The sequence below is a fragment of the Ictidomys tridecemlineatus genome, chromosome 3 (genome assembly GCF_052094955.1).
Source record: "Ictidomys tridecemlineatus isolate mIctTri1 chromosome 3, mIctTri1.hap1, whole genome shotgun sequence".
Taxonomy (NCBI): domain Eukaryota; kingdom Metazoa; phylum Chordata; class Mammalia; order Rodentia; family Sciuridae; genus Ictidomys; species Ictidomys tridecemlineatus.
In genome coordinates, this window is record NC_135479.1 from 71,703,167 (window position 1) to 71,731,096 (window position 27,930).

The 27,930-nt window shown below is 35.8% G+C and overlaps 2 protein-coding genes across 13 annotated transcripts in view; one reads left to right on the forward strand and one right to left on the reverse strand.

Annotated features, from left to right (window-relative positions):
* Positions 1-1,672: 1,672 nt before the first annotated feature.
* LOC144376234 (protein Spindly-like) lies at positions 1,673-27,855 on the reverse strand. 12 transcript variants are annotated; one of them, XM_078043112.1, is made up of 12 exons: positions 27,163-27,349; positions 22,739-22,914; positions 19,450-19,626; positions 17,501-17,695; positions 16,772-16,921; positions 16,580-16,678; positions 16,383-16,493; positions 14,944-15,060; positions 12,628-12,731; positions 11,915-12,102; positions 4,534-4,855; positions 1,673-2,377 (listed from the first exon to the last, which is right to left on the reverse strand). In XM_078043112.1, the coding sequence occupies exons 2-12, from the start codon at positions 22,892-22,894 to the stop codon at positions 2,230-2,232; spliced, it is 1,767 nt and encodes a 588-aa protein (XP_077899238.1). In that variant the 5' UTR covers positions 22,895-22,914; positions 27,163-27,349; the 3' UTR covers positions 1,673-2,229. The 12 variants fall into 12 exon arrangements, with proteins under 12 accessions (XP_077899238.1, XP_077899236.1, XP_077899241.1 ...); XM_078043110.1 differs by having other exon boundaries at positions 14,944-15,084; positions 27,163-27,346; XM_078043113.1 differs by having other exon boundaries at positions 2,317-2,400; positions 14,944-15,084; positions 27,163-27,351.
* The window catches only part of LOC144376237 (nucleolar complex protein 2 homolog), a 114,960-nt gene continuing 114,465 nt past the window's right edge, over positions 27,436-27,930 (forward strand). Inside the window, exon 1 of the mRNA XM_078043118.1 lies at positions 27,436-27,514. The gene's annotated coding sequence lies outside the window, so the exon portion shown is untranslated. The remainder of the gene's footprint in view (positions 27,515-27,930) is intronic.

A 27,930-nucleotide genomic window follows, 5' to 3' on the forward strand; every position in this document is an offset into this window, starting at 1 on the left:
TTTATTTTGTAGATTATGGATCTACATATTATAAATAATTATAAAAAAAATAAAATATTAAACAAGCAATACACAGGAGCTGTGGTTATAGTTCAGTGGTAGAATGCTTGCCTAGCATGTGAGGAGGTGCTGGGTTTGATCCTCAGCACCACATAAACAAATAAAATAAATGTAATGCGTCTACTTACAACTATTAAAAAAAAAAAAAAAAGCAATACCCAAAGCAACTGTTCCCAGAGACAAAGTTGCCCAAGTCTAACTTTATGCTGAGAAGTTGAGATTTGGGTTCAGATATCCTAGAATGCTACAATCTTATTATTATGCTAAGAGAAGCAGAACATAAAATATCTAGCAAATCAAACATTATTCCCTCCTATTAACACCTTTCTCAAGGAGGCAAAATAGTTTTGCCATCTGTACTCCAGGTTCTGTCTAATAGTGAATAAACCAAGGCTACTTTTTGGAGTAATGATGAGGGAGAAATGTGCCTGTTAGAACAAGGCTATATGTTAGTTCACATTTTCCTTTCAAAATTAAGTTTCAATAAAAAAACTTACTTTTGCAAATCATACACACTATGGGTGCTCTACCACTGAGGTACATCCCAAGCTCCTTTAATTTTTGAGACGGTGTCTTATAATCCTGCTGTCTTAGCTTCCTGAGCAGCTGGGATTATAAGTGTGCGCCATTTTGCCCAGCTCCCTGCATGTACTTGAGTAAAAGTGTCCACTAGAACTGAATCCCTCAACTCCTACATTCTATTACCACCACCATTTATCCACTAATATCTGAGTCCCACATCTCATTTTCAACACTTATTGACCATTCTGCTCCTTTTAAACTGTATCTCGAATCCAACTCTCATTTTATATTACTGACCTACTGCCTCAGTCTCATTGTGTATTTAACTGTACTATCCAATGACAAACCTTGCCATTTCTGGCCTCCATTCTTAGCTTTTTCTAAATCCATTTTCCATTATGACTTCACAAAGCTTTTACTAAAATAAATTGAGTGAGGACACTATTTTGCTTATATCCATTATTTGTTTCCCATCATCTACAGCAGTGATTTTTCAATGTATTCCTAGAAGACTCAAGATCAACAGAATTGCCTCAGTTTCTAGGGATTAAGGCAGAGCCTCAATGTATGAGATTACCTTGTTGACCCAGTTCTTCAACCTTCAATTGGCTGCTTAATTTCTTTAAATATTTGTGCAAGTCTCTTTGTAAAAAACATTTCCCAAACTCTTTGTGTGTTGCTCCTAGATTTCTATTCAGACTTAATTTACTAAATGAAACATTTCTAATTCAGCACATTGGATTCAGAAATGCTTGTGAATATGAATGAATGTGAAAATATGTAGGTATGTGTACATGGAAGAACCTTAATTCACCCACCTATAGAAAATATACATGAAATTGCTATGAACCAATCTATATTCATTTAGAAAGTTTAGCATTAAATCTTTTTTAATATATAGGTATATATTCACAAAATATAAAGTTATATATAAAAATACATATATTTATATGTAAGATCATAGGTATCAAGGAATTGAGAATAGGTATCAAGGAATTGAGAATCCCTGAAGTTTCTTTTTTTGACCACACCTTTATTCTTTTTTGATAATATCCTGTTATCCACACAGAATAAGAAAACACAAAGAGGAGAAATTGTTGCAATTTTATTTCATATTTTAAAATTATTTGTCTCATATACTTCAGTCATAAAGTGAACATAAATAAAGATACATATAGGTGCTTTAAACACTGACAAAATCTATAACAATATATATTTTCAAATCAAATTTCCTATTTTTACAATACAACGAAAAACTAAGTTCATAAAAAGATTACATACGAAAATATAATAGTATATTAGTTCATTCTCTGAATATATGGCTCTGAAGGTAGGTTAAAATATTCACTTCACTTGAAAAAAATCCAGACACTACACTGCATGTAGATTTAAATTAAGTATAGTCTTCCTTCCGTTAACAGTTTATTCAGTGTGAATCACAGAAGATCCATGAAGGGTCATCACTTAAGAAACTCTCCTTAGGATCACAATCAAAATTGAAAGCCTGGTTGAGAAGCATGGAAATGCAGGCTCTTGATACAATGAGGAGACGTGAGTATTTGGAACTCTGGTACCACTCTGGCTCTTAACTAAACTCCTCAGTAACCTCAGGGCAAGTAGTACCTCCCTCTGATCAGAGAGAAGTCCTTACTGCTGAGGACACTGGGTCTCCGGAGTGGATTTGGAGGACACGTATACAATAGGGTGTGATTTCTTACAAGGTTCTTTTTCCAATTTGCTTGCAGGTTCTTTCCTTTCATTAACGTCTGTTTGAAGCATTGACTCAGCGGCTAACCTACAGGCATTAAAGCATCCACTCTGAATTCAAATGTAGTTAAGGAAAAAAATAGAGAAACAAACCCATAATATATTGAGCCTCTAAGGAGGAATGGTGCTATTTTTTTTTAATAAGAAAAAAATTAGTCGACTCCAGTACCATTAAAATACTAAATGACTCTTGAAAGGAATTATTCTTATCAATAGATTTGATTTTTAAATGTCTAGTAAATATGTTAAGGTTGATAAAAAAGGCCTGTTAAGGCCTAGATTAAAGAATTAAATCTGATGAGATATCTATCATGATAAGTACAAATAACACAAAAATTGAAATGCTGGAGCAGTATTTTAAAGATAACATGACACACAAAAGGCCCATGCACAAGATGAAAACACCATGGGATCCTGGCTGCACAGATGTCTGTCTCAGACAATGAAAACACACTCAAACTGAGTTTCAACTAGGAGAATAGTTAAAGAAAAATATAAACAGTGGGGAGATAATAAAATAGGCCTGCGAACACTTTAAAGAAGCGCATCAATTAAATTTATAAAGCATGCAACAGTGAAGTTTCAAATAAAAGCCACTTGTTATAAACTCATCTTCAGATTGTGTATCTAAGTTAAGCATGCAAGACACAAGGTTGGAAATGTCTGCAGTGAGCAGATGGACTCACACACACGCAAAAAAAATAAAATAAAATAAAGTGTTTTGTGGTATTTTATTTGTTTTTGTTTAACTAGCAAGGCAAATAGTTTCCAATATGCAATTTGAGTCAAACAATTTAATTAGATTCATTGAAGCAATATTTTTTTCAAGCACAAAAGGGCAGAAGAAATGAAGGCAACATAGCTGGCAAGATATGCACTGATCGGTTCTGGAAATCCACCTCTGGAAGACCATACAGGCCACACCCACACCCACACCGTGAGCCATGCAAACCCGCACTGGCCATATGCACACTCCCACAGTGAGCAACACACACACATGCGCGGCCTGTAGAACTTGCCTCAGAACAGTTAGCACTATGGGTACTGTCAGGTAGCATCCATTTGTCATTTCCTCAAGAATATCAAGCTCTTATTTTATGTGACTTACAACATTATACAAAAACTCAAGGAAGGAAATAATTAATTAGTTTTCCTTACAATAACAACAGCAGCTTGAGTTTTATCATTGTTGAGTACATTTAGTAGCACTGAATATTTAAAGAAAAATCAGATAAAACATACAAGGAAGTTCTTTTACATACGATGGACTGTTTTACTTTTTCGATCAAATGCACACAGAAAATGCCTGACTCTGTTCCCTTCTTTCTAAGAACAAAGTAGCCCTAGTAGCACCTTAAAAACCTCACTTCATTGGAGACAACCCAAGCTGGCTACTTTCACAGAAACAAGTTTGAATTTTACATGTCTAAAAGTATTTATTTTTAATATACCTGCCACTGCATTACACAACCTTCATCTTGATTTCCCCTCCATTTCCCTCACTCACTTCTTTTTATCCTACCCAGATCCTGCTGTGCATGCCCAGAATTCCAGCTGCAGCCAGTTACATCCTCTTCCCTCTGTTCACTTGCTCTTACCTTCTCACTTCTATTCCTTTTAAAGGACAAGGCCCTTCAACTGGTCCTTCAGATACACATATCTGACACTTTCTCTTTTAAGTCACAAATTCAATTATGCAGAAATTGAAGGCTTTGATGTTTTAGAAAAAATGGAAACAAATTACCTTGGATATTTAAAAATGTCAAAATAATTAAAAGTAATGTCTGAAGGACTGGTATAAACATCATCAAAAGCCATAGAAAACTTCACCTACATTTTCTTAACTAAGCTGTCTTCAGACTACTGGAAAACCTTTGAGAAGGTAAGTTGATTGTTCCTTCATGGCTACTCCTTTACCAGGAGAAAAGTAATAGCACATTTATTCAAACCAACAAGAGAGATGTGTGGCTTTCTAATGACTCCCTTCTTCAGGAGTCCTTTCCCCTTGCAATCATTTTTGTCTTTCTCAAAGTTTTAGAGAAGTTGAAGGCAGGCAGATGAAACTGGGGGATTAGACTGCATGCAATATTGAGAAGACAGATAAAGAGACAAAGAGCATAGCTCATGCAGCGAGAAGGGAGAGAAAGGGAGGGCTGCTGGCTGACTTGAAAAGAGGACACTGACCTGAGAGAGCCGGGCGTGTTCTCACTTCTTTCACTTAAGGCTTGAGCAAGCTTCACACATTTCTTCTCCTTCTTTGGCTGCTGCACATCCACGGGCAGATTTTTGTGAGGAGAGAGAGGGGCAGTGGGAGTGTTTGCAAATACTGACTTTTCTAACTGCAAGTCACCTTCCGAAGGGTTAGGACAGGACTGTGTCTCCTTGTGAGGTGGGAATCTAGAAGTTCCTACCCTGGCAGCACCGCTGGCACATTCATCTTCAGCAGGGGTCACATCCAGAGGTAGCACCTCCCGCCTCTTTTTGAGTATAGGAACTTCGATTTTCTCTGAGAATGAAAACCATTAGAAAAATCCAGTCAATAAACAAAAGACAGACCAAGGGAGAGCGGTTATACATAAAGTCTTTTCCTTTTTTCTATTCTTTCAAAATCCACTCATCACCTCACTGAAATCTATTTCTTTTTCTTTCTTTTTCATAGACTGCATTAATAAAAGCTTTTATAGATTATTTTGAGCATAAATTTTTCCTTGGGAACTCAATACAGGAATTCTAGGAATGAATAAAATGTTCTCTTGTGGTATTTTGATAAAAAATTCTAAGGGGAGATGGTTCCTAAGGGTGACCTTGGTGCCATGGAGATAAAGATGCAGTGGCAAACAGTCAGGGAGTTTAGGATCAAGTCTGGCACTTAGCAGCTGGATGACCTTAGGAAAGTATTTAATCATCCTACATTTTAAGGTTTCTAAATCTGCAAAATGCGGATTAAAAATACTTACTTTGCTTTGTCTGTTACAAGGATTAAATGAAAAGAACAGGTCAAACTCTAAATATTGGATATCCCTTGCTGCTCCTCTGAAACCCAGATCATCTGGATTTACTAACCATCCTCCTGTCCCTTTGCTGTGTTCAGTTCAGCACACTACCCCTGAAATTCCTAATGGGTAATTTTTACTCACAAGAGCTTACTAGGATCAGGGAAGAGAAAAAGGACTAAAGAAAGAGAAGTCTTTTAAAACAATATAAAAAACTTCTCATTGTTTACATTTTCTCCACTATTGACCACAATAAACAGAGTTCAGCCTGTCAACAGAGTGGGGGCAGAAACCCGTTGAGAATCCTTAACCTAAAACATGTTGACAATACCTTTTGGGGAGGGGAGGGAGTTAGGACCATCACATTCATGGACTTCTTTACATTTGCCCTTTTATTTTAAAATTTATACATAGTAAAGTTCATTTTTTGTACAAGAGGCAGAGGGTGTATTGGACTATTTTTTCTCGGTGATGTGACTTGCTCTAATAACTGTCCAAACATTTTTCCTTAAAGGCTAGAACTGTAAGAGAAGAGGTCGGTAGAAATCTCCAGTGATAAATCCCCTACAGAACGACCAAGCTAAATAACTATATGCCACAAAAATACATTCACAAGAACTAAGAAAACTAGAAAAGGTAAGTTAGACTGTGAAGCCCACAAGGGGAAAGGTTCCCTGTTACTGCAACACTTTGTCCCCAAGCTTTCATGGTACCACCTGGAGAAAGCCCCCAGAACTCAGTGTATACACTGAAAAAAGTAAGCAAGAAAAATAGATATTTGACTTCCTCACCACCAGAGTCCCTCTGTGGGAGTCTCACTGCATGGGCTCACAGCAAGCACTGAGAATACTCCATGGGATGCTCCTGAGACCAGCTAGAAGGAAGGAGAAATAGGGCTCGAACTAGCACACAGAACTTGGCACTGGCCCTCCATCCCTGCCAGAGGAGACATGCTAGCAGACAGAATGTTTAGAAATGTTTACTGCTGGAGGTGGGGTTCATAGATCCTCTGGACTCAAGAGCCTGAGTGGCTCTCCCACATGCCTTGAGTGTACTCCATGAATCTCCCATGGGTCCATCCAGGTTGGAAACTGCACCAGCAGCAGAATTGTCAAAAAACCTGCATCTAACCTGAGCTCAGGGTGCCCTCTAATGCTGAAATGGAATACCATAGGCAGTCTGCTAAAAATGTCTAAACAAGCCTACTGGAGTAGAATAGTCACAAACAAGTCCAGACTGGGGAAAAAAAAAAAAAGGGAAGAGATACCTAATTCATCAATGCAGAGACAAAGATATATGTTACAAGGACTAAGAAGAGCCAAGGAAAGATGTCCTTATCAAATGGACAAAACATATTGCCAAAGATAAACCCAAAAGACATTCATATGCATGATTTGGCAGACAAAGAATTTAAAATATCTGATTTAAAAAAAACTCAAGAAACTTCAAGAAAACAGAGGACCAATTAAGAAAAATTTATAAGGAGACATTTAACAGATTGAAATAATTTTTAAAAATCAAATTCTGGAGCTGATAAATAAATGAAATAAAAAAGCCACTGGTGGGCATTAATAGCAGAACTGATCAAGAAGAGGAAAGAATTGGTGAGCTTGATAACAGGCTATTTGAAAACAGAGGAGAAAAAAGAATGAGAAGGAATGAAGAAAATTCATGAGATCTCTGGGACACCATTAAAACAGCAAATCTATGTCATTGGTGTCCAAGAGGATCTAGAGAATGACAAAAGGCTAGAATTAAGTTTATCCAAAAATATAACAGAAAACTTTCCAAATCTAAGATACAAACACCCAATTACAGGATAATCAAAGGTTGCCAATCAGATTCAACCCAAATAACTCTCAAAGGTCAAAGACAAAGAGGACTATGAAAGCAGCAAGAGGAAAGAAAGAAGAAAGTGACACAGAAGGGAATTCTAATATGACTGGTGGACTTCTCAGCAAAAACCCAAAGGACATAAGGGAATAAGATGATATCCAAACTGCTGAAGGAAAAACATCTGCCAACCAAGAATAATGTACCCACCAAAGCTTCTTCAGAAGTAAAGGGAAGACAGACCTTCCCAGACAAAACCTGAATGCACTCATGGCAACAGACTATCTTACAAGAAAGGCTGAAGGGAGTTCTTCAAATGCAAAGAGAAAAAAAAAAAAAAAAAGATGAGAATGTCTAATATGAAAACATCTGAAGGTATAAAAACCCACAGGTAAAAGTGAGCATTCAGATACATCCAAAATAACACGGGAACTAGGGGATGTAAACCATTTATATCCTTAGTAAGAAGCCTAAAGGACAAAACTAATACAAATACAGTAATCTGCTAAGGGATATGTAATATAAAAAAATGTAAATTTTAACATCAAAAACTCAAAATATGGGAGAGAAATGGAGTTGAAGAGTAGAAGGCTTTTTTTCTTTTTTGCTTTTGAAATTAAAAGCTCAAAATAACCTGTTGTAATTATAAGATGTTCTGTGAAAGCCTCATGGTAATCACAGAGCAAAAACCTTAAATAGATACACTGAAAATAAAAACCATGGGATCAAAACATGCTGATAGGAAAAAAAAAATCACTTAACAAAAGGAAGACAGGAAGATAAGAACAAAGATGTACAAAACAACCAGAAAACAAGTAATTACATGACAGTACCCAAATCTGACTCTGCTGCCTACAAGACACTCACTTGTAAGGAATAGATAGAGAGTGAACAAATGGAAAAAGATATTCCATTCAAATGGAAACCAAAAGAGAGTAGGAGTGGTTATACTTAAATAAAATATGCTTCAAGTCAAAATCTAAGGAGACAAGGCCATTACAGAACCAAAAAAAAAAAAAAAAGAGTATACAACAATTGTAAATATGTCTAAATACATAAAGCAAGCATTATTAAATGTAGATCGATAGGCAGCAATTTTTTTGTGATGATAAGGTACTTTAACAGCCCACTTCTAGCAATGGAAGAGCATCTAGCCAGAAAACCAGCAGAGAAACATCAGATTTAAACTGTACTCTAGACCAAATGGAGCTAACAGAAGTTATAGACCTTTCCATGCACCAGCTGCAGCACATTCCTCTCAACTGCACATGAAATGTTCTCAAGGGTATCATGTCAGGCCACAAAAGAGAACATCAGAAACTGTACAAAGATGTAAAAATTAAACATACTTAGAAGCAACCAATAAGTCAATGAGGAAATTAAAAGATAAATTTAAATATTTCTTTTCACAAGTAAAAATGAAAATATACCAAATATGCCAAAACTTTATGCTTTCAGCAAAAGCAATTCTAAGAAGGAAGTTTATAGCAATAAACTCCTACTTCAAAAAAAGAAGGAACAGAACAGCTTAGTGGTGGAGTGCTTGCCTAGCACGTAAGATGCACTGGGTTCAATCCTCAGCCCTGCATATAAAAATAAAGGTTCAAAAACAATTTAAAATTTTTTTAAAAAAAGAAGGAAGATCTCAATGTCTCATCTCAATAAACTAAAAAAAAAAATAAGAAAAAAAAATAAGACCAAAATTAGTAGAAGGAAGAAATGGTAAGGATCAGAGCACAAATAACCAAAATAGAGGAAAAAAGAAAATAAAAGATAAATGAATAATTGGTTTTTGAAAAGATAAACAAAATGAATAAATCTTTAGCCAGACAAAAAAAAAAACACTCAAATAAATTTTAAAAAATCAGAGGTGAAAAAGGAAACATAAACTGACCTCACAGAAACAAAGAATTTTAAGAACTAGTAAATACAAACAAATTGGAAAACCTGAAAAAAAAAAAATTTCTGGAGAGCAGAAGGCAACAGCATATCAAAATAATTAAATACCACGATCAAATGGAATTCACCCTAGGATCAAAGAATGGCTTAAAACACAAATCAACAAGCTGATATATCACATTTCAGACAAAAGGGCAAACACCATAGGACCATTTCAATAGAAAAAAATTGATAAAACTTAACATCCTTTTTTGATAAAAACTCTAAATAAATTAGGCATAGAAGGAACACATCTCAGTATATTAAAGGCCATAGATGATAAACCCACAGACATCATACTCAACAGGGTCAAAATCAAAGTGTTTCCTTTAGGATCTGGAACAAGACAAGGATGCCACCAGCATTCACTGTTATGACTCAACACAGAACTTGAAGTCCTAGCCAGAAAAATTAGATAAAAGGAAGAAATAATAGGCAGCCGAATTGTAAAGGAAACCGTCCCTGTTTTCAGATAATACAATCTTTTACAGAAAATTCTGAATACTCTACTTAAAAACTATTAGAACTAATAAATACAGTAAGGATATAAGATACTAAAGCCAATATATAAAAGTCAGTAGTGTTTCCATTCAAAAATAGCAAATTATCTGAAAAAGAAATAAGGAAAGTAATCCCATTTATAAAAGCTATGGTTTAAAAAAAAAAGTGAAATAAAATACCTAGGAAAAAATTTAATCAAGGAGATGAATGAGCTCTACAGTGAAAACCATAAAACACTGGTGAAAATTGAAAAGACAGAAAAACATGGCAAGATATCTCATATTCATGAACTAGAAGAATTAATATTGTTAAAATATTCATTCTACCCAAAGCAATCTACAAATTCAATGCAATCCTCAACAAAATTCCATAATTTTCTTTACAGAAAAAGAAAAAAATAATCCTAACCTGTCTTAAACAATAAAATTTCAAATAGTCAAAGAGCAGAAAGAACAAAACTGGAACAATCCTAGTACCTGACTTCAAAATATACTACAGTGCTAAACTGACCAAAATAGCATGGTACGGGCACAAAAACAGTGAAGAGAGCAATGGAGCTCAGAACACATACTGGGGAAAGGACAGTCCTTTAATAAATGGTGCTGAGAAAACTGGATCTCCACATGTAGAACCATGAATATTCATTATTTCTTCATTGAGAACATTCTCAACTTCTACAAAATCAACCTTTTTTAAATTTCACAGATGAATAGGATCGTGTAGTGTTTGTCTTTTTGTGCCAGACTTCTCTCTTATCATATACAAAAATCAACTAAAAACTATAAAATTACTTGAAGAAAACATAGGGAAATGCTACATGACCTCGGTCTGGGCAAATGTTTTTTAGACAATCCCTCAAAAGCAGGAGAAACAAAAGCAAAAATAAGCAAACCGGATAATATCAAACTAAAAAATTTCTATAGCAAGGAAAACAATCAACAAAGTGAAGAAAAACTACAGAATAGAAGAAACTGCTTGCAAATTATACAGCTGACAAAGCATTACTATGTAGTATCTATAAGGAACTAAAAGAACTCAATAGCAAAAACCCTTCATGTAATCTGATTTTAAATATGGGCAAAAGACCTGAACAGACATTTTTCTAAAGAATACAGAGGTTTACGAAAAAATTCTCAACACCACTAAATCACTAAACATCAGGAAAAATGCAAATTAAAACCACAATGAGAAACTATTTCACCCAAGTTAGAATAACTATTATCCAAAAGAAAAAAAAGAAATTCTGGTGAGGATATGGAGAAAGGAGAACTCTCATATATTGTGAGTGGGTCTATAAATTAGTAGTCATTATGGAAAATAGTATGGAAGTTTCTCAAAAATTAAAAATAGAATTAACATGTGACCCAGCAATCCCAATACTAGGTGTTTGTGTGTGTGTGTGTTTTTCCAGATATCTGAACTCCCATAAATGGAGAAAGAAAATGTGATATGTATAAGTAATGGAATACTATGCATTCATAAAAAAGGTATGAAATCCTGTCATTTGTGACAACTTGAATGACCTAAGGATCTTGTGTTAAATGAAATAAGTCAGGCACAAAAAGGGAAACACTACACGTTCCTATTCATCTGTGGAATCCAAACCAGGTTGATTTTGTAGAAGTTGAGTGTTCTCAATGAAGAATGAATATTTAAGGTGATCACATGCTAATTACCTTCATTTAATCATTACACAATGTATATATAAATAGAAACATAATAAATGTCCAATTATTATATGTCAATAAAAAATATAGAATTCCCAATATTTAGTTGGAACATGGCCCCTGAGAATCAAGATTGAATTTTCTCAATCTTGCCTTGCTGTGACAGCAAGGCCACATAAATCAACTCTGCTCAATGGGATACTGGCAGACAAACACAAAAGGAGTCTGAATCCTGCAATGCCTCCTAGACTTTCATCGGCGGAAGAATAATCACAAGCACTTAAACCTAAACTGTGTTTAGATCTTCTATAAATAATCTGAATTAGCATAACTTCCAACATTAGCTGCTTATTTAATTTTTCGGTATGACAATATGCTACGATTTTAAGTGGATAAGCCTCAAGTGTCAGTGTGATGAAGCCTAGACATCCAAAAAAGCCACATATCACATTCATGCATACCTAGTTCCCTTTGAATTTTTCAGCTGTAAATTTCCCTTATTAACTACAGATTGATAACCACAAAATTGGTTTGTAATGAGATTTGCTAAAAGCTATAGTTTGAAAAAATGTTGATACACTTTCTCAGTGCTACTTAGGACTTAAAAGACAAAAACATAGGAAACTTGCATACCTTCAGGTTCATACTTCAGCTTTAATTCATCTAGCTTAGCTCTCAGTTTCATATTTTCACTTTCTGCAAGCTGAAGGCATCTTTCATTTGCAAAAAGTTTTCGCTCGATATCCAGGGCCCGCTGGCTCTCAAACAATGCTTTCCTCCGCTGTATGGACAATTCACTTTTGCTGCTTTCATTTTCTTTGCTACAGTAACAGAAAAGAAGAACCAAGGAATGTTAATATATAATTTTGTGAATAACTTAGTGGGATGAATCTTTAATTTTATATTTGAACACTTGGTTAAAAATATATTTCTTTGGGATTTCTAGTAACAAAGAAACAACAAATAATTAAAGTTTAACAATAGCATCCCCCGCTGCCAAAATTCATGCATTATTCCAAGGTGATTCATGCATAAATTCCCTTTAAGTTATGAGATACTTATTCTTGAGAAATTTGGATTATAAAAATATTTTCTACATGAAAGTCCTTTTCACTTACCAATCTAAAAAGCTAAACACAAATTATTTACTGAAAGTATTCTTCAGTAATTAGTAATTATTAAATCTTGCATAAAACTCATGTATTACACAAAGACATGTTATTGACTTTCTTTTCTGTGGAAATTTCTTTTGGCAATTTGAACTTAAAAATTTGTTATTATTTGAATACCATCTATTAAAATAAATAAAAAGTCTTTATCTTCCATCTGCCAACCCAGTCACCTACTTTAAGTTCTCAAGCTTTAGCTGAAGTAAATCTGTATAATAGGTGTTATCTTCCAGAGCACCAGAGTTGCCTGAAGGTTTTAAATCCATACTTTCATATAAATTCTAAAGAAAGCAAAAATTCTTATTACTTACATAACAAATTAGGTTACTGTATGCTTATTAACAGTGGCAGCAGCCACATGTTAATCTCTCATCCTTTGACAAATACTCTTCAAAGATCCACCCACTTACCTGAGTGCAGTAGGCACAAGAACCACCAGTCCTTCCTCAGGTAAGAAAAGTGGCTCAAGGTACTACCAGCAAGTAAATCAAGAGCTAGATTCTGAATCCAGATCTAACTCGCACTCATATCTCTGAGTCCCAACTATACCTGTCTTAGGATTTCACTCTCCTGGCTTTTAGAATGAGAGAAGCAAATGCTTTTGGGGTTGAATTCTGGTATGATAAAGCTATACAATGGAAAAATACGAAAAAAGAGAGGAGATTCTTGAGGTTATTTTTGGTATCCACGCTTTAAATATTCTGATTCACTCTTTGAATATTTTCTTTACTGGAAAAAAAAAAGCAGATGTTTAAAAACTTGCAAAGAATTTCAGAGATTGCACTTTTTAAAATCCTCCTAATTTATGGTCACAATTTTCAAAGTATAGCACAAAGCCCCAGGGATAGACTACATATACCTGCCAAGTGACACACTGCAAATTTAGCTAAATTTATAATACTTTTAATAGTTTTTAGAAGAAACAGAGATAAAGTCATATAAACAAATTTTTCTTCAAAAATGTCAAAATAAAGAAAGAGAAACTGTTCCAGATTAAGGAAGACTGAAGAGACTTCATGGTAAAACATGCAACCTTGGATTAGGCCCCAGAATTGAAAACACTAGATTTTTTTTTTTTTCTTTTAAAATTTGCTTAGGGTGTGTTTTCATCAGCTTTTTTTTTTTTTTTTTTTTTTTTGTCTCAGTGACCAAAAGATCTAACAAGAACAATGTAAGGAGAAGTTTACTTGGGGTTCATGGTTTCAGGTCTCAATCAACAGATGGCCAACTCTATTGCTCTGGGCCCAAGGTGAGGTAGAATATCATAGTGAAAGGGTGTGGGGGAGGAAAGTAGCTTAGAAAATGGTAATCAGGAAGCAGAGAGAGAGAGCTCTCTGCTCACCAGGGACAAAATTCCAGTCACTCCTCCAGTAACTTAACTCCTCTAGTCACACTCTACCTGCCTAAAGTTACTACTCAGTTAATCCATTTAAGTGGATCAATCCACAGATCAGGTTAAAGCTCTCATAATCCAAACATTTCTCCTCTAAAAATTCTTGCACTAACACAATAGCTTTTGAAGGACATCTCATATCTAAACCATAACAGGGTATCAATGATAACTGGCAAAATGTAAAAAGTAGCTTGGTTAATAGCATGGTTCAATGCATATCAATGTTAATTTGTAATTTTGACCATTTGCTTATATCTCCAATAACATCATGGTGCTTAGGGGTAAAAGGACATCTAGTTTGGAACTCAGTCTCAAAGTTTAAGAAAAAACATATAAAAACAGAAAAAGTTATAAATCAAGCGTACAAATAAGAAATAGGGAGCTCTGAGTCAAAGGCATGTAGGAGTACTTTTACTTTCCTGGAAGGTTGCACTAATTGCAAAATAAAATAAATTTATTAGAATTTATTAAAGACATCCATAAATTCCAGTGGATATACAATGTTGAATTGACAAAGCTCTAAAATTAACGGAACAGATAGCACTAAAAAATAATTACTGATGACATTCAGGCAAGAAATCTCACTGACATAACACTGAGCAGAAGACAGAAACAAGGGTATATATATTACATTATTCAATTTATATGAAGTTCAACAGAATGTTCACATAATGTTGACACAAAGTTACGAGGTGGGAGCACTTCATTTCAATGGGGCTTTTCTGGAGTGCTAGGAATATTTTATGTAATCTGATAGTAATTGTAAGAATATACATATATAGATATAAATGTGTGTGTGTGTGTGTATATAAACATATATATGTTAAAACTCACTGAGTTGTACACTAAAGATATAGGTACTTACAAACAATAACCAGATAATAACAACAAAAATAGAATAGATTGGTTTGTCTTTGCTTTAGTAAAAGAAGCATGGTCAATAATACTGAAAAGCAGAGACAAGAAAAAAATAATTTAAAGATTGGGTCAATATGTACTGAAACTGAAAGTCAATTATACGATGAGAAACCTATTTAAACTGAAAATTTAAGATATTCAAATAAAAATCCAGCCACATCTTTTCAAGATATTATACATACCTTAAATTTCTCCAGATTTCTAATTTCACCTAAAAGATGTTTTATTTCACCGTTCTTCTGCTCTAACATGGAAAACAACCGTTCCTGCTGCTCAAATTCAGTTTGAGATCCTTTCATCTGTAGCAATGTAGCAATCTGTAACTAGAATCCTCCCACCACAACAAAATTGAGATATTCTGATAAGCATACTTCTGGAACAATTTGTATTTTGTACTAATACTATTTAGAACTTGTTTTGAAAACTAATTAGTTATTTCTAGTCTAATAATTGGAAAATATACATCAATTAGTTTTGTTGTAGACATAACTTTGGAGTACTTCTACTTTTTAATGATATCTGAAGTCTTTAATATAGTTTTACCTAGTTTGTGATACAAAATTGAACAGCATGACTGTGGTCCAGAGGGTGTCATTTAACTGGTAAGTAAGCCTGGATAAATGTGGCCTGCTATTCACCACCTATACTAACTCCTGTTAAAGCGATTTCTCAAACTTCTCCATTAGCTTTACTTAAGTAGGGGAAATTGTTAAGCAGCTCAGTCACAAACATGATATTCACAATGATAAGAATGGGAAGTACCATATGAGTATTTTTCTACACTTTAACTCCAAGACAGTTCTGAGAGGCAAGTTCTATCACCTCTACTTTGTAAATGAGGTATGCCTTTTAGATGCTCTCAGAATATATGTCCCAGGTAACACAACTAGCAAATGACAACTATGCTTCAATCCAGTCCATCTAATTCCAAGTTCAATCAGTGACCTTTCCCATTTCTCTGGTAAAACTGACATCTTGAAAAAAAAAAAAATCTAAACTTTCTTCCAAACACCACCTTAGGAACATCAGGCAGAACAGACCATACATTGGAATTCTAAGGACTGCTATAATCTTGGAATCTTTCTAATTGCCATAAGGTTTTCTGTTACTTCTTATTTGTGTGCAGTAACAACCAACAAAACCCTTAAAATTAAAGGGGTTAATTACATGCTTTGAGGAGCTGCAAGAAAAGAGAACCCTAAATAGTTCAAATTTCCATCTAAAATAAGCCTTCATGAGAAGTGAGAAATGGCAAAAGCTAGTCTCATTTGATGCGGTAACCCAGAAAGACTCAGAATAAGTGAGAAACAAACACTTTTAAATTCCTTTTCCCTATTCTATAAAGATTTAAACCTCCCTGGCAAGGTTAGTGAATGATCATTAAAATAAACAATTAGTAGTTGTTAAACACATTAATGTTTTTCCAAGATTAACTTTTTGAAAACATAAAAGTATCTTATGATCTACCTGGAATTTCTAATTTTTTAAAAAATCATTCAGTTCTAGAAAAAAATATAAAAGTATACCCCTTGAAGGAAAAGATGGATTTTGTGATATATTTATCTATATAATGCTAATATGAAGTAGTTTTAACAAACATTTAAGAGCGGTAATTCCACACCTTCATTCTTTGCATCTGTTCTCTATTAAATGCATTTTGCTTCTTTAGTGACTGATACTTGACTTTCATACCGATAAGCTGGCGTTCCATTGCCGCCCTTCGATCTTCTACCTGGAAAACATTGATATGTTTAATTGTTCTTGTACTAAATGAAATAATAGTTTACCCAATTCAATTATTAGAATACTTGTAAGTACCTCTGCAAACAAAGAGTTGCCCTTACTATTGGGATCCAAGGCTTGCTGGAGGGCCTGGCCCAATTGCACCTGCAGATCTTGATTTGCTACACGAGCTTTCTAAATTCAAAAGAAAATAATTTAGCTAGCAGAGATTAAATTAGCATGAAAACAATTTAAAAACTGGAAACAATACTACTGTAATCATAATACCTCTAAGGCATTATAGTATGAAACTGCTTCTTTCTCCCGCTCTTCTTTTTCTTCTTTAAGTCGGTCTACCTGGCGCATTAAGTTAGTACTAAGACGTTCTAGTTGTTCCTGTCTGTACTGTAGTTCATTCACTTCTTCCTTGAGAGCATTCTATTCAACAGAAATTGAAAGACAAAATTCTCTTGAAAATGCTTTCATTTAGCAGTTGCTCAGCTAACTTATCTGTAGTGGTTCACATTCAAATTAAAACTACAAAAACCTGTCAAAGTTGTCAGATACCTATTAAAATTTTAAAAATTACTTAACTTTTCAGGGAACCAAACAAAAGGCTCTAGAGACTGCTCTTTCTGACTGTGAATTCAGGGCTTTAATTTTTAATGACTCATAGTCTGAAATGAAAAATCTATGTTCACACAAATTTCAACTTCCACTGTACTAACATTTTATATTATGACACAAACTAGGATCAGAAAATGTCTATGTCCTTTCAGAGCTTTCATTAATCTAAAGGTACTGTCTGCCTTATTTAATCAGGTCACCTAATACTATTTTTTTAAATAAAGTAATTCACCTAAACTACATAAAACATTTTTTGGATAGTTAGATAAAAGTAGGTCAAAAAAACATTTCTTCCTCCACACTAGCTCATTAGAATTATTATAAAAACACATAAAATGTATGCAAAAGAAAAATTTAAAAATCTAAGAAAACACATGCCATAAAAATTACCTTCACACTTTCCATTTCAGTCAGCTCGACCTGAAGAGCCAGCATCTCTGAAGACATGCTTTCGTGGACTCGCTCAGACATCATCCGTATTTCCTCTGATTTATGAGACAGGAGTTCCTTCTGGTGGTCTACTTTGTGCTTTAGCTGCTTTTCACTAAGCCTAGCTTCATCTAACTCTCCTTTCAGTTTTTCTATCTAAAGTAAAAAAAAAAAAAATAAAAAATCACAATTTTATAAATCAAAAGGTATTTTCTTTCTGTAAAATATCACCGAATGATCTAAACTTATACAAGAAACTAGTAGAGCTTCCAAGGACACTCCAATAGTGACCCACCTTGTTTTATAAACAGTCCATTCTAGCCATCCAAGTGGTTTGGATGCATTAAAGCTACCAGAAGCACGGTGTAGCTGTGTAAACGATGCTGTGACCAGCCATGCAGAAGCAGACGCCTGATTGGAAGGCTACCACAACAGTCTAGGGGAGAGGGGATGGTGGGGACTAGAGCCACAGTAGCCTACATCAAGGTTCTGTTGGCCAAATCCCCACAATAGGCCGATAAATTCAACATGAGAAGAGAAAGGTACTGGGGGAAAAAAAAAAAAGCCAAACTTTTGGCAAAAGTGATTTAAGAACATCAGTAAGACTGAAAATTTTGTATTGATATACTCTTTGCTCTACCACCTAAGCCATCTCTACAGTTGGTCCTTACTTCAGGCCCTGAAAAAATATCCCCTATATTGCTACATTTGTTTATGTAATGAAAGCTACATGAAAAAAAAAAAAAAAACCCCACCAGGAGAAATGAAAATGCATCATTACCAGTCGTTACTGTCTAAAACCAGATTAGTTCCAGACAAGCTAGACTATTTGTCAGTAATGTGCAGGATGACTATGTATTTCACAAAAGCATTATTTGTTTGTTTTACTGTCTATTAGGAAAAAATAAACCAACTCAAATATGTGATTTCATTACTAAAAATAGAAAAACACTTAGAGCTAAATCAATAAAGAATTAAGGCAGCAGTATAGCTTGTACACAGACATGGAAAAAAATCTTAGAAGATGTTACATTAAAAAAAATCTAAAAATTGAAAGAGACTTCTGAGAAGACAATAAAAAGTCAAGCGAGTTTTGAAAGAAAGGGTTTGTAAAAGTCTGGATTCCACAAGAAGAGGAGCCATGGTGAAGTTCTGGATTCTTAAGTAGCAATCTGAAGGCTGGATGGGTGGGGGTGCTAGAAAGGAATGGGCATTCATGAACAGCTGTTGTCTATTTCGTGTTTATGTATGAAGTGGAGCTAGTATGTAATGTGTCATCAGATTATGTAGATACTCAGTGACACAGAATTTGGTGTGAGGAAAACTTGCTTCAATTCACAACTGACAATTTCTAGCTCTCACCTTGTCCAATTTGCTTGATCTACCTAAACATTGGTTTTCTCATCAGTAATATGGAATTAACAATAGGATTTCCCTTAAAAATATATTTTGAGAACTGGATCATGTTTTTCCTCAAAAAATAAATTATAAGGTATCAATACTAATATATAGTAATTTATAAGGAACTACTGATTTGTTCTGCAGAATTACAAAGCACACCACTAGCTGCAGTAAAGGCTAAGGGACGACTCTTTCTGAAAGGAGACTGCTTGACTATGACCAAGGATGCCTCAGTAGTTACTAAATAAATGGATCATAAAAAAATTGCTGTTATCAAAATTGGAAAATTATATGTAATTATAAGGCTATATTGATACAATTCTCACTTTTATAAGTCATTTTATAAGTTTTTGTTTCTCAGTGTTTCTACTCTCAACATTAAAATGACAGAAAACTGATCTATGCTATTTTCACAGTGATACTTGAGAAAAATCTTTATCACCTTACATTAACAGATGGTTGCATCAACATGGGGTATTTTTGCTCTGAAAACATAGATATATTCAAACCTTGTTTTTTAGTTCATTCACTTCCTGTCCATGGCTTCTGCTTAGCTGCTCTTCTAATTGTTCTAGCTGCATTTTTTGTTGTTGCTTAATAGCTTCACATTCACAGCTCAAACTTTCTAACATGCGACTCTTGAGCTCAACTTCTCTCTGAAGAGTATATTTTTCTTGTTCATAATTCTGAAAATAGATTCAATTACAATTCAATTACATAAAAAATCACTTAAAACTATTACATATAATCAGTTCTAACCTTCAACTGGCTTATTTCTGTTTCATACACTTGCTGCTTTCTGAGGTACAACCACATGTTAAATCTGGAATAACTTTGTAGCTCATCAGTTTTAGTGAATCCCTAAGGTATATTCTGAAAGTACAGTAATGTCAAAAACACTCAGGCTGAAGTTAGTACAGGCATCAACTCTAGAAAAGATGCAAGGTAACCACTTTCCAATCTGGGGCTCTGATGCCCTAGTAACCCGCAATGCAAAACGTAACTGGGGAGGCATTCTCTGGATTCCAAAATCTGAATAAAACTTTGTATGATGAGTACCATCAGGCTACGTTAAAATGTCCCTGATTTTGGCTACATTATCAACTGTCACAGCAGCATGTCTTATCTCATGCTGACCCAAAACTAGGCATTTGTTTGACGATTAGGAAAATAAGCTACTTATTATTTCGTACAGTTTGATAGCACAACCTTCAAATCTGGAGTCCATCTGAGAGAGAACACGAAAAAGTAAAGGGACTTTTGGTAACAAAAGACCAGAAACAAGGTCTTAGGCATTCAACCTTCCATCTATTCCACACATACTTACTAAGAACCCAGCAAATATGCCAGGTAACAGAGAAACTCAGATAAATATAAAAAATGATGCCTGACTTCAAGGAGGATCAATGTCTAAAGGAACAATAAACACACAATTCATCAATTACATTAAGTCACAGTAACTGGTAAGTGCTAGCTCAGAATACACTTCCTGAAAAAAGTAATGTCTATATTGGTTTTTAAAGTATTAGGACACATGCTTACATACTACGTTCTGATGCAGAGAACATCATAAAGTGAATAACTGTTTAACTAGTCAGATCATTCAGGTGTCTGAGCTCCACACACGATCAGATATCATTTGCATTTTATATGCAGGGGATGTTCCAAGATCCTGGGTGGATAGCTGAAACCACAAGTTGAACCAAACTCCATATATACATATGTACACACATATCTTGATGAGTTTTAATTTTAAATTAGGCAAGTTAGAGATTGGTAACATAACTAATAACAATTATAATAATATGCTGTAATAAAAGTATGTGAATATGATCTCTCTCAAAATATCTCATTGTACTATGCCTAGGTGAGGAGAGGAAGTGAGGTGGAGCAGGTGGGATAAAGTAGGATGGCACCAGATTTCCTCACACTATTCAGAATGGCATGCAATTTAAAATTTATTATTTACTTATGGCACTTTCTATGTAATATTTTTAGACTACAATTTTCCAGAGGTAATTCACACTAAGAAAAGTGAAACTAGAAATAAGGAGGGGGCCTACTGTATGGTAAAGTTCATGATAGAGATATGGTAATTGCTTCACTACCCCATAGAAGGCATTGACAGAGAAGTATTAGTTCAAACTCCTTCATGAAGCTTTAAAGTATAAGATAAAATGAAACTAGAAAAAAGACCTAAAACAAGTAACATTATTTCTCCAAAAGCATTTCCACTTTTGATAAGTTATTTCTCCAAATAATTATATATAACATGGTTTTATTTTCTACTATTAGATTTTTAATTCTTTGCTTTGCTTTATAATTAGGTATTGAGCTCGTGGTCAAGAACAGTACCATATGGAAAAACAAGAGCTGTCATTAGTAACTTTTACCTGCTATATTCATAATTTTCAATTTTAGTTTATACCACTGAGGATTTACTAAATTAAACTGATTTATTCATTTTTTCAATAAATATTTGTGTGCAAAGCACTAGAGAATATAGCAGTGAACAAGACAAAATTCTTAAGGACCTTGCAATCCTGGAGATAATTAGTACTGCAAAGAATTAAGAGTGAGTGATGCTACCAGGTGCAGTGGTGCACACCTGTAATCCTGGTGGCTCAGGAGGAAGGCAGGAGGATCACAAGTTCAAAGCCAGCCTCAGCAAAGGCAAGGTGCCAAGCAACTCAGTGAGACCCTGTCTCTAAATAAAATACAAAACAGGGTTAGGGATGTGGCTTAAGTGCCCCTGAGTGCAATCCCTGGTAATTATACACCCTGAACTCCCCCCACAAAAGAGTGAGTGATGCCGACTTTAGTTAGGGCTGGACTCTATGACATTTAACTGAAATCTGAAGATTGAGGATTCAATCTATGAAGAGTAGGTGAGGAACAACTAAGCAGGAGGAAAGAGCTCATATAAACCCATAAGGCAAGACTAGGATAGCCTGAACAAGGAAAAGCAGTTTCCTACGTTTGCAAAAGTCCAGCAGAAGTCAAATCACATAGGGATGTATAAACCCTCAGACTGTCTTTTGTAAATATAATTGAAAGCCTTATGCAGATTGAGAAAGGAAATGACATGATCTCTTGTGCTTTTCCATGAGAAAGAATGATTCTACATTGAGAAAGAATGATCTGAATGGCAATGATGGAGCAGGCAATCTGGTTAGAAGGCTGGGAGAAAGAAGACAGTGGCCTAGATAGATGTTTTATAAATCATGTCCCTAAGAATTTGTGGACTAAATGTGAGACTTCTAGATCTTTGGGTCAAGCAACTGAATGTCATTCAATTTACTAAATAAATAAACTAAAGACAGAGAATGTTTGATTAGTAGACAGGGAATTAAATATTCTGTTTGTTTATATCAAGTTTGAGATACTCTTAAGTGGGCAATTGAATACATTAATTAAGAGTTCAAGGGAGGACTATTGCTCCTCCCTTGAACTCTTTATTAATTGTTAATTAAACAGTTTAGGTCGCTAAACTACTATGGGGGCATTTAAATGATATTCAAAGCTCCAAAATAAGTGAGGTCACCTATGAAGAGTGTGGACAAACAAAACTTAATGATAAATATGGTAGGTAAATTGTGGTAGAAAGAGTAAACATAATTGAAACTCAGAAGACACTGCTTTGGAAAGAATATCAGGAATTCATTAACTTATTCACCTTTAATGAAAATGGCATGGATAGGAAATTAGATCTTCAGAAAATAAAATAATTACTGCTAGACAAAATAAACCTTCAATAGCTAAGCACACCCTCACAAATAGAGGAAACCACAGTCTTACCTCAGTCATGGTCATTATTTCATTACGACATTTATCTAATTGATTTTGCAATTCACTTTGGCTCTCCAATAGTTGTAAACCATACTGTGCAGCTTTTAGTCGCTCTTTTTCAACCTCTTTGAGCTTGCTTCGAAGATCTGCAATATCTGCCTCCATGTTCTTTTCCTGTTTTTAGACTATTATAAATAGAAGAAATACAATTTTTTGAGCTTAAACAAAAAAGCCCCTTACAATAAAACCAATAATAAAGGAACCATGTATCCCCAGTGCTACTATCATATAAAAACATAATATTGAGATTTTATTCCTGACTTGTAAGGAGTCAAATTTGCATTCTTGTTCTAAGAGCAAAAATTGTTCTGATAATTTTTTTACTTGAGTTGAGACCAAACCAAAAAGAACAGAAAAAAAAAAAAATACACTCAATTGTGCTCCTAAGAAACTCAACATTAGGAAACTATTCAATTGTTCAATTGTTATATGTTAAATGTCCATAATTACTAAGGTAGAATTAGTCTCATAATCGTGTTACTGTCAAAATAATCAAAGTAAAAAGAGAGCAATGACAGAAACCAAGAAACTTTATGGTATGCATGCATGACTGCTACTTAAGAGTATAAAAAGACAGTTTTAAATCAGACTCACAAGATAAAGTAAAGAATATCCTGTCTTATTTTTTATAGTAGTACTACTTTGCTGAATGTATTTGTTTCATTGGAAACAGATTCACAGTATTTTTCTAATTACTCTTAACAGAGTATGTAAAATAGAAACTATGTTCAGAGCAATTTCCAGGCTAAGCCTTACAAGTTTATACATAGGATAACTGTACTTTAACTTAACCTCATTTATTGTCCCTTCCTCTTTGGCCCTAGTCCCTTTAAGCCAAACTGAAACTGGACTTTGCTTTCATAAAGCATCAGATGATTCCCTATGTCTTAATTTTATAGAATCATGCATTTAACAAACATTTACTGAATGCCCCATTAGCTAGGCTTCATTCTGGGCACTTCAGATCATTATGGCGTAAAACTGGCAAAGTTACTCATTCATTAAACTTACATTCCAAGAGGGGAAAATAATAAGTAACAGCATAATTAAATACATTAGAAAATAGAATTGGAAGAAAAAAAAAGCTCAAAAGAGATAGGTGGTGTAAATAGGAGGCAAAAGATGGGAAATAGGTATGCATCATTGTGTGGAAGAAATGTTCCAGGCAGATGGGAAACCCTAATATGGAAAAAGAGTCCAAGATATGAGCTAGAATTTAGGTCACAGATAATAAAGGAGCCGGCAGATCAGTCCATTATAAAGAGTTTGGCTTCTAGCGTGTGTAAAATGGGAAGTCACTTCAAAGTCTGAAGTAGACAATTTGGTAAAATTTAAGAGAATCATTTCACTGCTGTGTTGAATAGTTAGAATAAAACAAAATTGGAAGCAGAGAGACCATCTGAGATAATGCCTCATGCTAGGTGGTGGCATAGTAGGTGAGAAATGCCCAGATTCTACCTATATTTTAAAGGTAAAGCCAACATGATTTTCTTATATATGGAATATAGCAAAATAAAAAATGCCTTTAAAAAGTAAAAATACCTTCAAGGCTCTGCCCTGAGCAACTAGCAGAATGGAGTTGCCCTCATTTGAGATATTGATGTAAAGTTTTTGGGGGGCAAGGGGGACCAGGATTTCAAGTTTTGCATGAAAGATGTCAAGCAGGCAGCTGAATGAATATATATGTAGGAGAGGGGTATAGGCTAGAGATATAAATTTGGAAGTTATCAGCACAAGTCCTTCAGATTGAGTATCAACAGAGGATGAACATAACAAAGAGAAGAGGACGAAGGACTGAACCCTACTAGAAGGTGAGGAAAAAGATGTAAAGTATATTCAGGAGTTAACAGTGAGGTAAGGAGGAAATCAAGAGCATGTGCTGTCTTAGAAGCCAATAAACAAAGTGTAGTAAGGAGGTAGGAGAGCTCATACCAAACGCTGCTGCTAAGTCAAATTGGCCACTGGATTTTGAATTTATGGAGGTCACTGGTGACCCCAAGAGAATTTTGGTGGGAAGATGGGGTAAAAGCCCACTTGAAATGAGTATGATAGAGAATGGTAGATGAAAAAGTGACAGAAAATACAGTTTTGCTTCAAAAAGCAAATAGGATAGTAGCTGGAATGGAAGTAGAGACAAATTTACTTACTATTTTAAAGATACAAAACAATATGTGAGTATACCCTAGGATAAATTCATGACAGAAGATGACATAGGAGATACTGGAGAACTGCCAGAGTGATGTCCTTGACTAGAGGATGAGGTCTAATGTACTGAGAATGTAGCATGGATATCTTCTCTAAAATGAAAACAAAGCATACAATATAGATACTGATTAACTAGGGAGATATAGTAGGGAGTATATTGAAGTAAACCTAGTTGGTTTTTTGTTCATTTATGTTTTGGTAGCAGGGTATTGGGGATTGAACCCAGGGCCTGCCTGGCCCATGCTAGGCAAGTGCTATACCACTGAGCTACATCCCCAACCCTAGTGTGACCTTTTAAATGCCTCACTTATCACTGAATTAGAAAACAAAGTTCTTAACTGAGAATCAGTAGGTAGGAGATATAGGGTTTTATAATAGGGTAAAATAGATACCATAAACTAACCAGTGCAGACTACTTTAAAATGCAAGACCTTTTCAAAACCTATATACAGTGAAGCTAGCCAGCTAACTGTTGCTTTATTAACAATAACTTATATTTGTTGGGGATTTACCACCTGCTAAAAGAAGTGCTTCAAATACATCATCTCATTTAATGCTCTTCATGAGCCCATGTTAAGCCATTATTATTATCTCCATCTATCAAAATAAAAATGAGGTTAACCTCAAGGCCTCCCATTAAGGAATACACAAGGAAGCCAAAACATTAGTTCTCGTTCATTCAAAAAATTTGCTGGAATTTTATTACATGTCAGACAATGCGCTTAGTGTTGAGGATAAAATAATGATCCAAACACTAGAAAATATTTTGTCTCCTTGAATTTTATAGTACATTAGTAGAAAGGCATCAAATCAAATAACTAAACTATAATGTTACAAGTGTGATAAGTGCAAAAGGGAGAGCTGTAACTAAGGTGGTATCTAAGCCTATAACAAGAGGGAACAGTTCCCTGATTACGTGACTTTTCAGCTGAGCTCTAATGAGTGAAAAAAGAATTAATCTATCAACCTGCAAAGAGTTAACCTATCCTTTAGCCATGGACGAACTAAAACTAATATGTGCCATAAATTTTGCTTGGTACTCTATGTACATTTTCTTAGCAATGTTCTCAAAGATCTCATAGGGTAGAAGAACTTACATTTTAAACATGCAATCTTAATGTGGCACAGAAAGGTTAAGTAACTTGCTCAGGGTTATCAGTCACTCAGGAGCTAAATGAGATGGGAACCAGAGTCCATTTCCAAAGCCTGGTGCTCACATTTCTGTCTGGCCTCTCAAAACAGCATACAAGCCATGCGCAGTGGCTCACGCCTGTAATCCCAGTGACTTGGGAGGCTGAGTCAGGAGGATCCCAAGTTCAAAGCCAGCCTTAGCAACTGGGAGTCCCTAAGCAATTCAGTGAGATCCTATCTCTAAATAAAATACAAAACAGGACTGAGGATGTGGCTCAGTGGTTGAGGGCCCCAGAGTTCTATCTCCGGTACACCGCTCCACCCGCCCGTCCCCCCCCCCAAAAAAAACAGCATACAAAAAACATTGGAACACAGGAAGCTCTAGAAGTCAAAGCTGCCTGGGCCCTTCCACCTCCATCCCTTACTGGTGGCACGAATTCGGACAAGTAACTTAACGCCTTGTTTCATCATCTTCAATACAAGGAGGGTAATGACCATCTTACAGGGTTATTGAGAACATTAAACATGATAATGGATGGAATACAAATAGGGCAGGGAGACACGCATGATTTGAAAGTTTCGAGCAACGTTTTAAAAAAGTAAACAAAGGACAAAATTCATCTTGACGTTTTACCTGACCCAATGCATCCAAAATATCATTTGAACTCGTAATCATAATAATTGCCAGAGATACAGCTCTTGTGGGATACTACCTTTAAAATCCAGTGTATAATTTACATTTAATTCGGGTTGCCACAGTGGCTAGGGGGCCATCGTACTGGACAACGCACCTCCAGGGGCCATCAGTCTGAGGCTCCCAGCAGCCGCCTGGCCTTCCATATTTATCCAGAGTTCCCCAGAGAAGCGAGAACGTCCAACCGAAGACTGGGGCCCGACTGGAAGCCAGCTTATAAGAATTTAGGGTTCCGGGATCGAAGGCGTTCCGGCCAAAGCCTCCGCCAAGACCCAGGCCCCAGGCTTCCTCATGCCCTGCTCCCCGCCGCCTACCGCTCCTCTCCACTCTCATCAGTCTTTACCTCTGTCGTCCTCACTCCTTCCCCCAGCTGCTGGCAAGAGCTGAGAGGTCTGGGCGTCCAGATCCGTGATGCTAACCTCAGCCTGCCAGAGAGTTGCCCTCCCATTCATTTACCTAGTAGTCCAGTAAGCGCCAGGGCTTTTTGAACACAGTTCCCGCGAGAACTCTCACTTCTCACGAAACGTTCCTCTAACAGCGCGAGAAAAGCCAAAGCCGAGGAGCGTTCGGCAGAAGCGCCCCGCCCCCTTCCCTCCGCCCCCCCCCCCCCCGCAACGACTGCGCAGGTGCGAGTGGCGAGCTCTGGGCTGGCGCAGGCGCGGACCTGGCCTCTTGGCGTGTCAGTTTTACTTCAGGTGGTTTTCCAGGCTTTAGTCTAGGTGTCTGCTTAAAATTGCTATGTTTGTGGGGCTTGTGGTTTTAGACAGGGCCTTCTGGAGAGACAGTGTCGGTTGGCGGGGATGGGTGGGACTGACCTTGGGGGCCGTTGTCAGCGTTGTCCACCCACCAACGGACTGCGCGCGTGCCCTCGGAGGACCTTCCCGCAGAATCTCTTGTGGTTCTAGGACCCGGAGTCTGGGTGGCGACGTGGGTCCACGGTTACCATGTGGCTTTGTGCCCCACCTTGTAGCGCCTTGGCGCCAAGTTGCACACGATACCTGTCACCTTCAGAGGAAAGCCAAGCCCCAGGAAGAAAAAAATGGCTGTCTTAAGTGACAGAATCTCAGTATGAACTAATGCAGTCCGATTCCAGGCTCTTGAGAGCATGCGT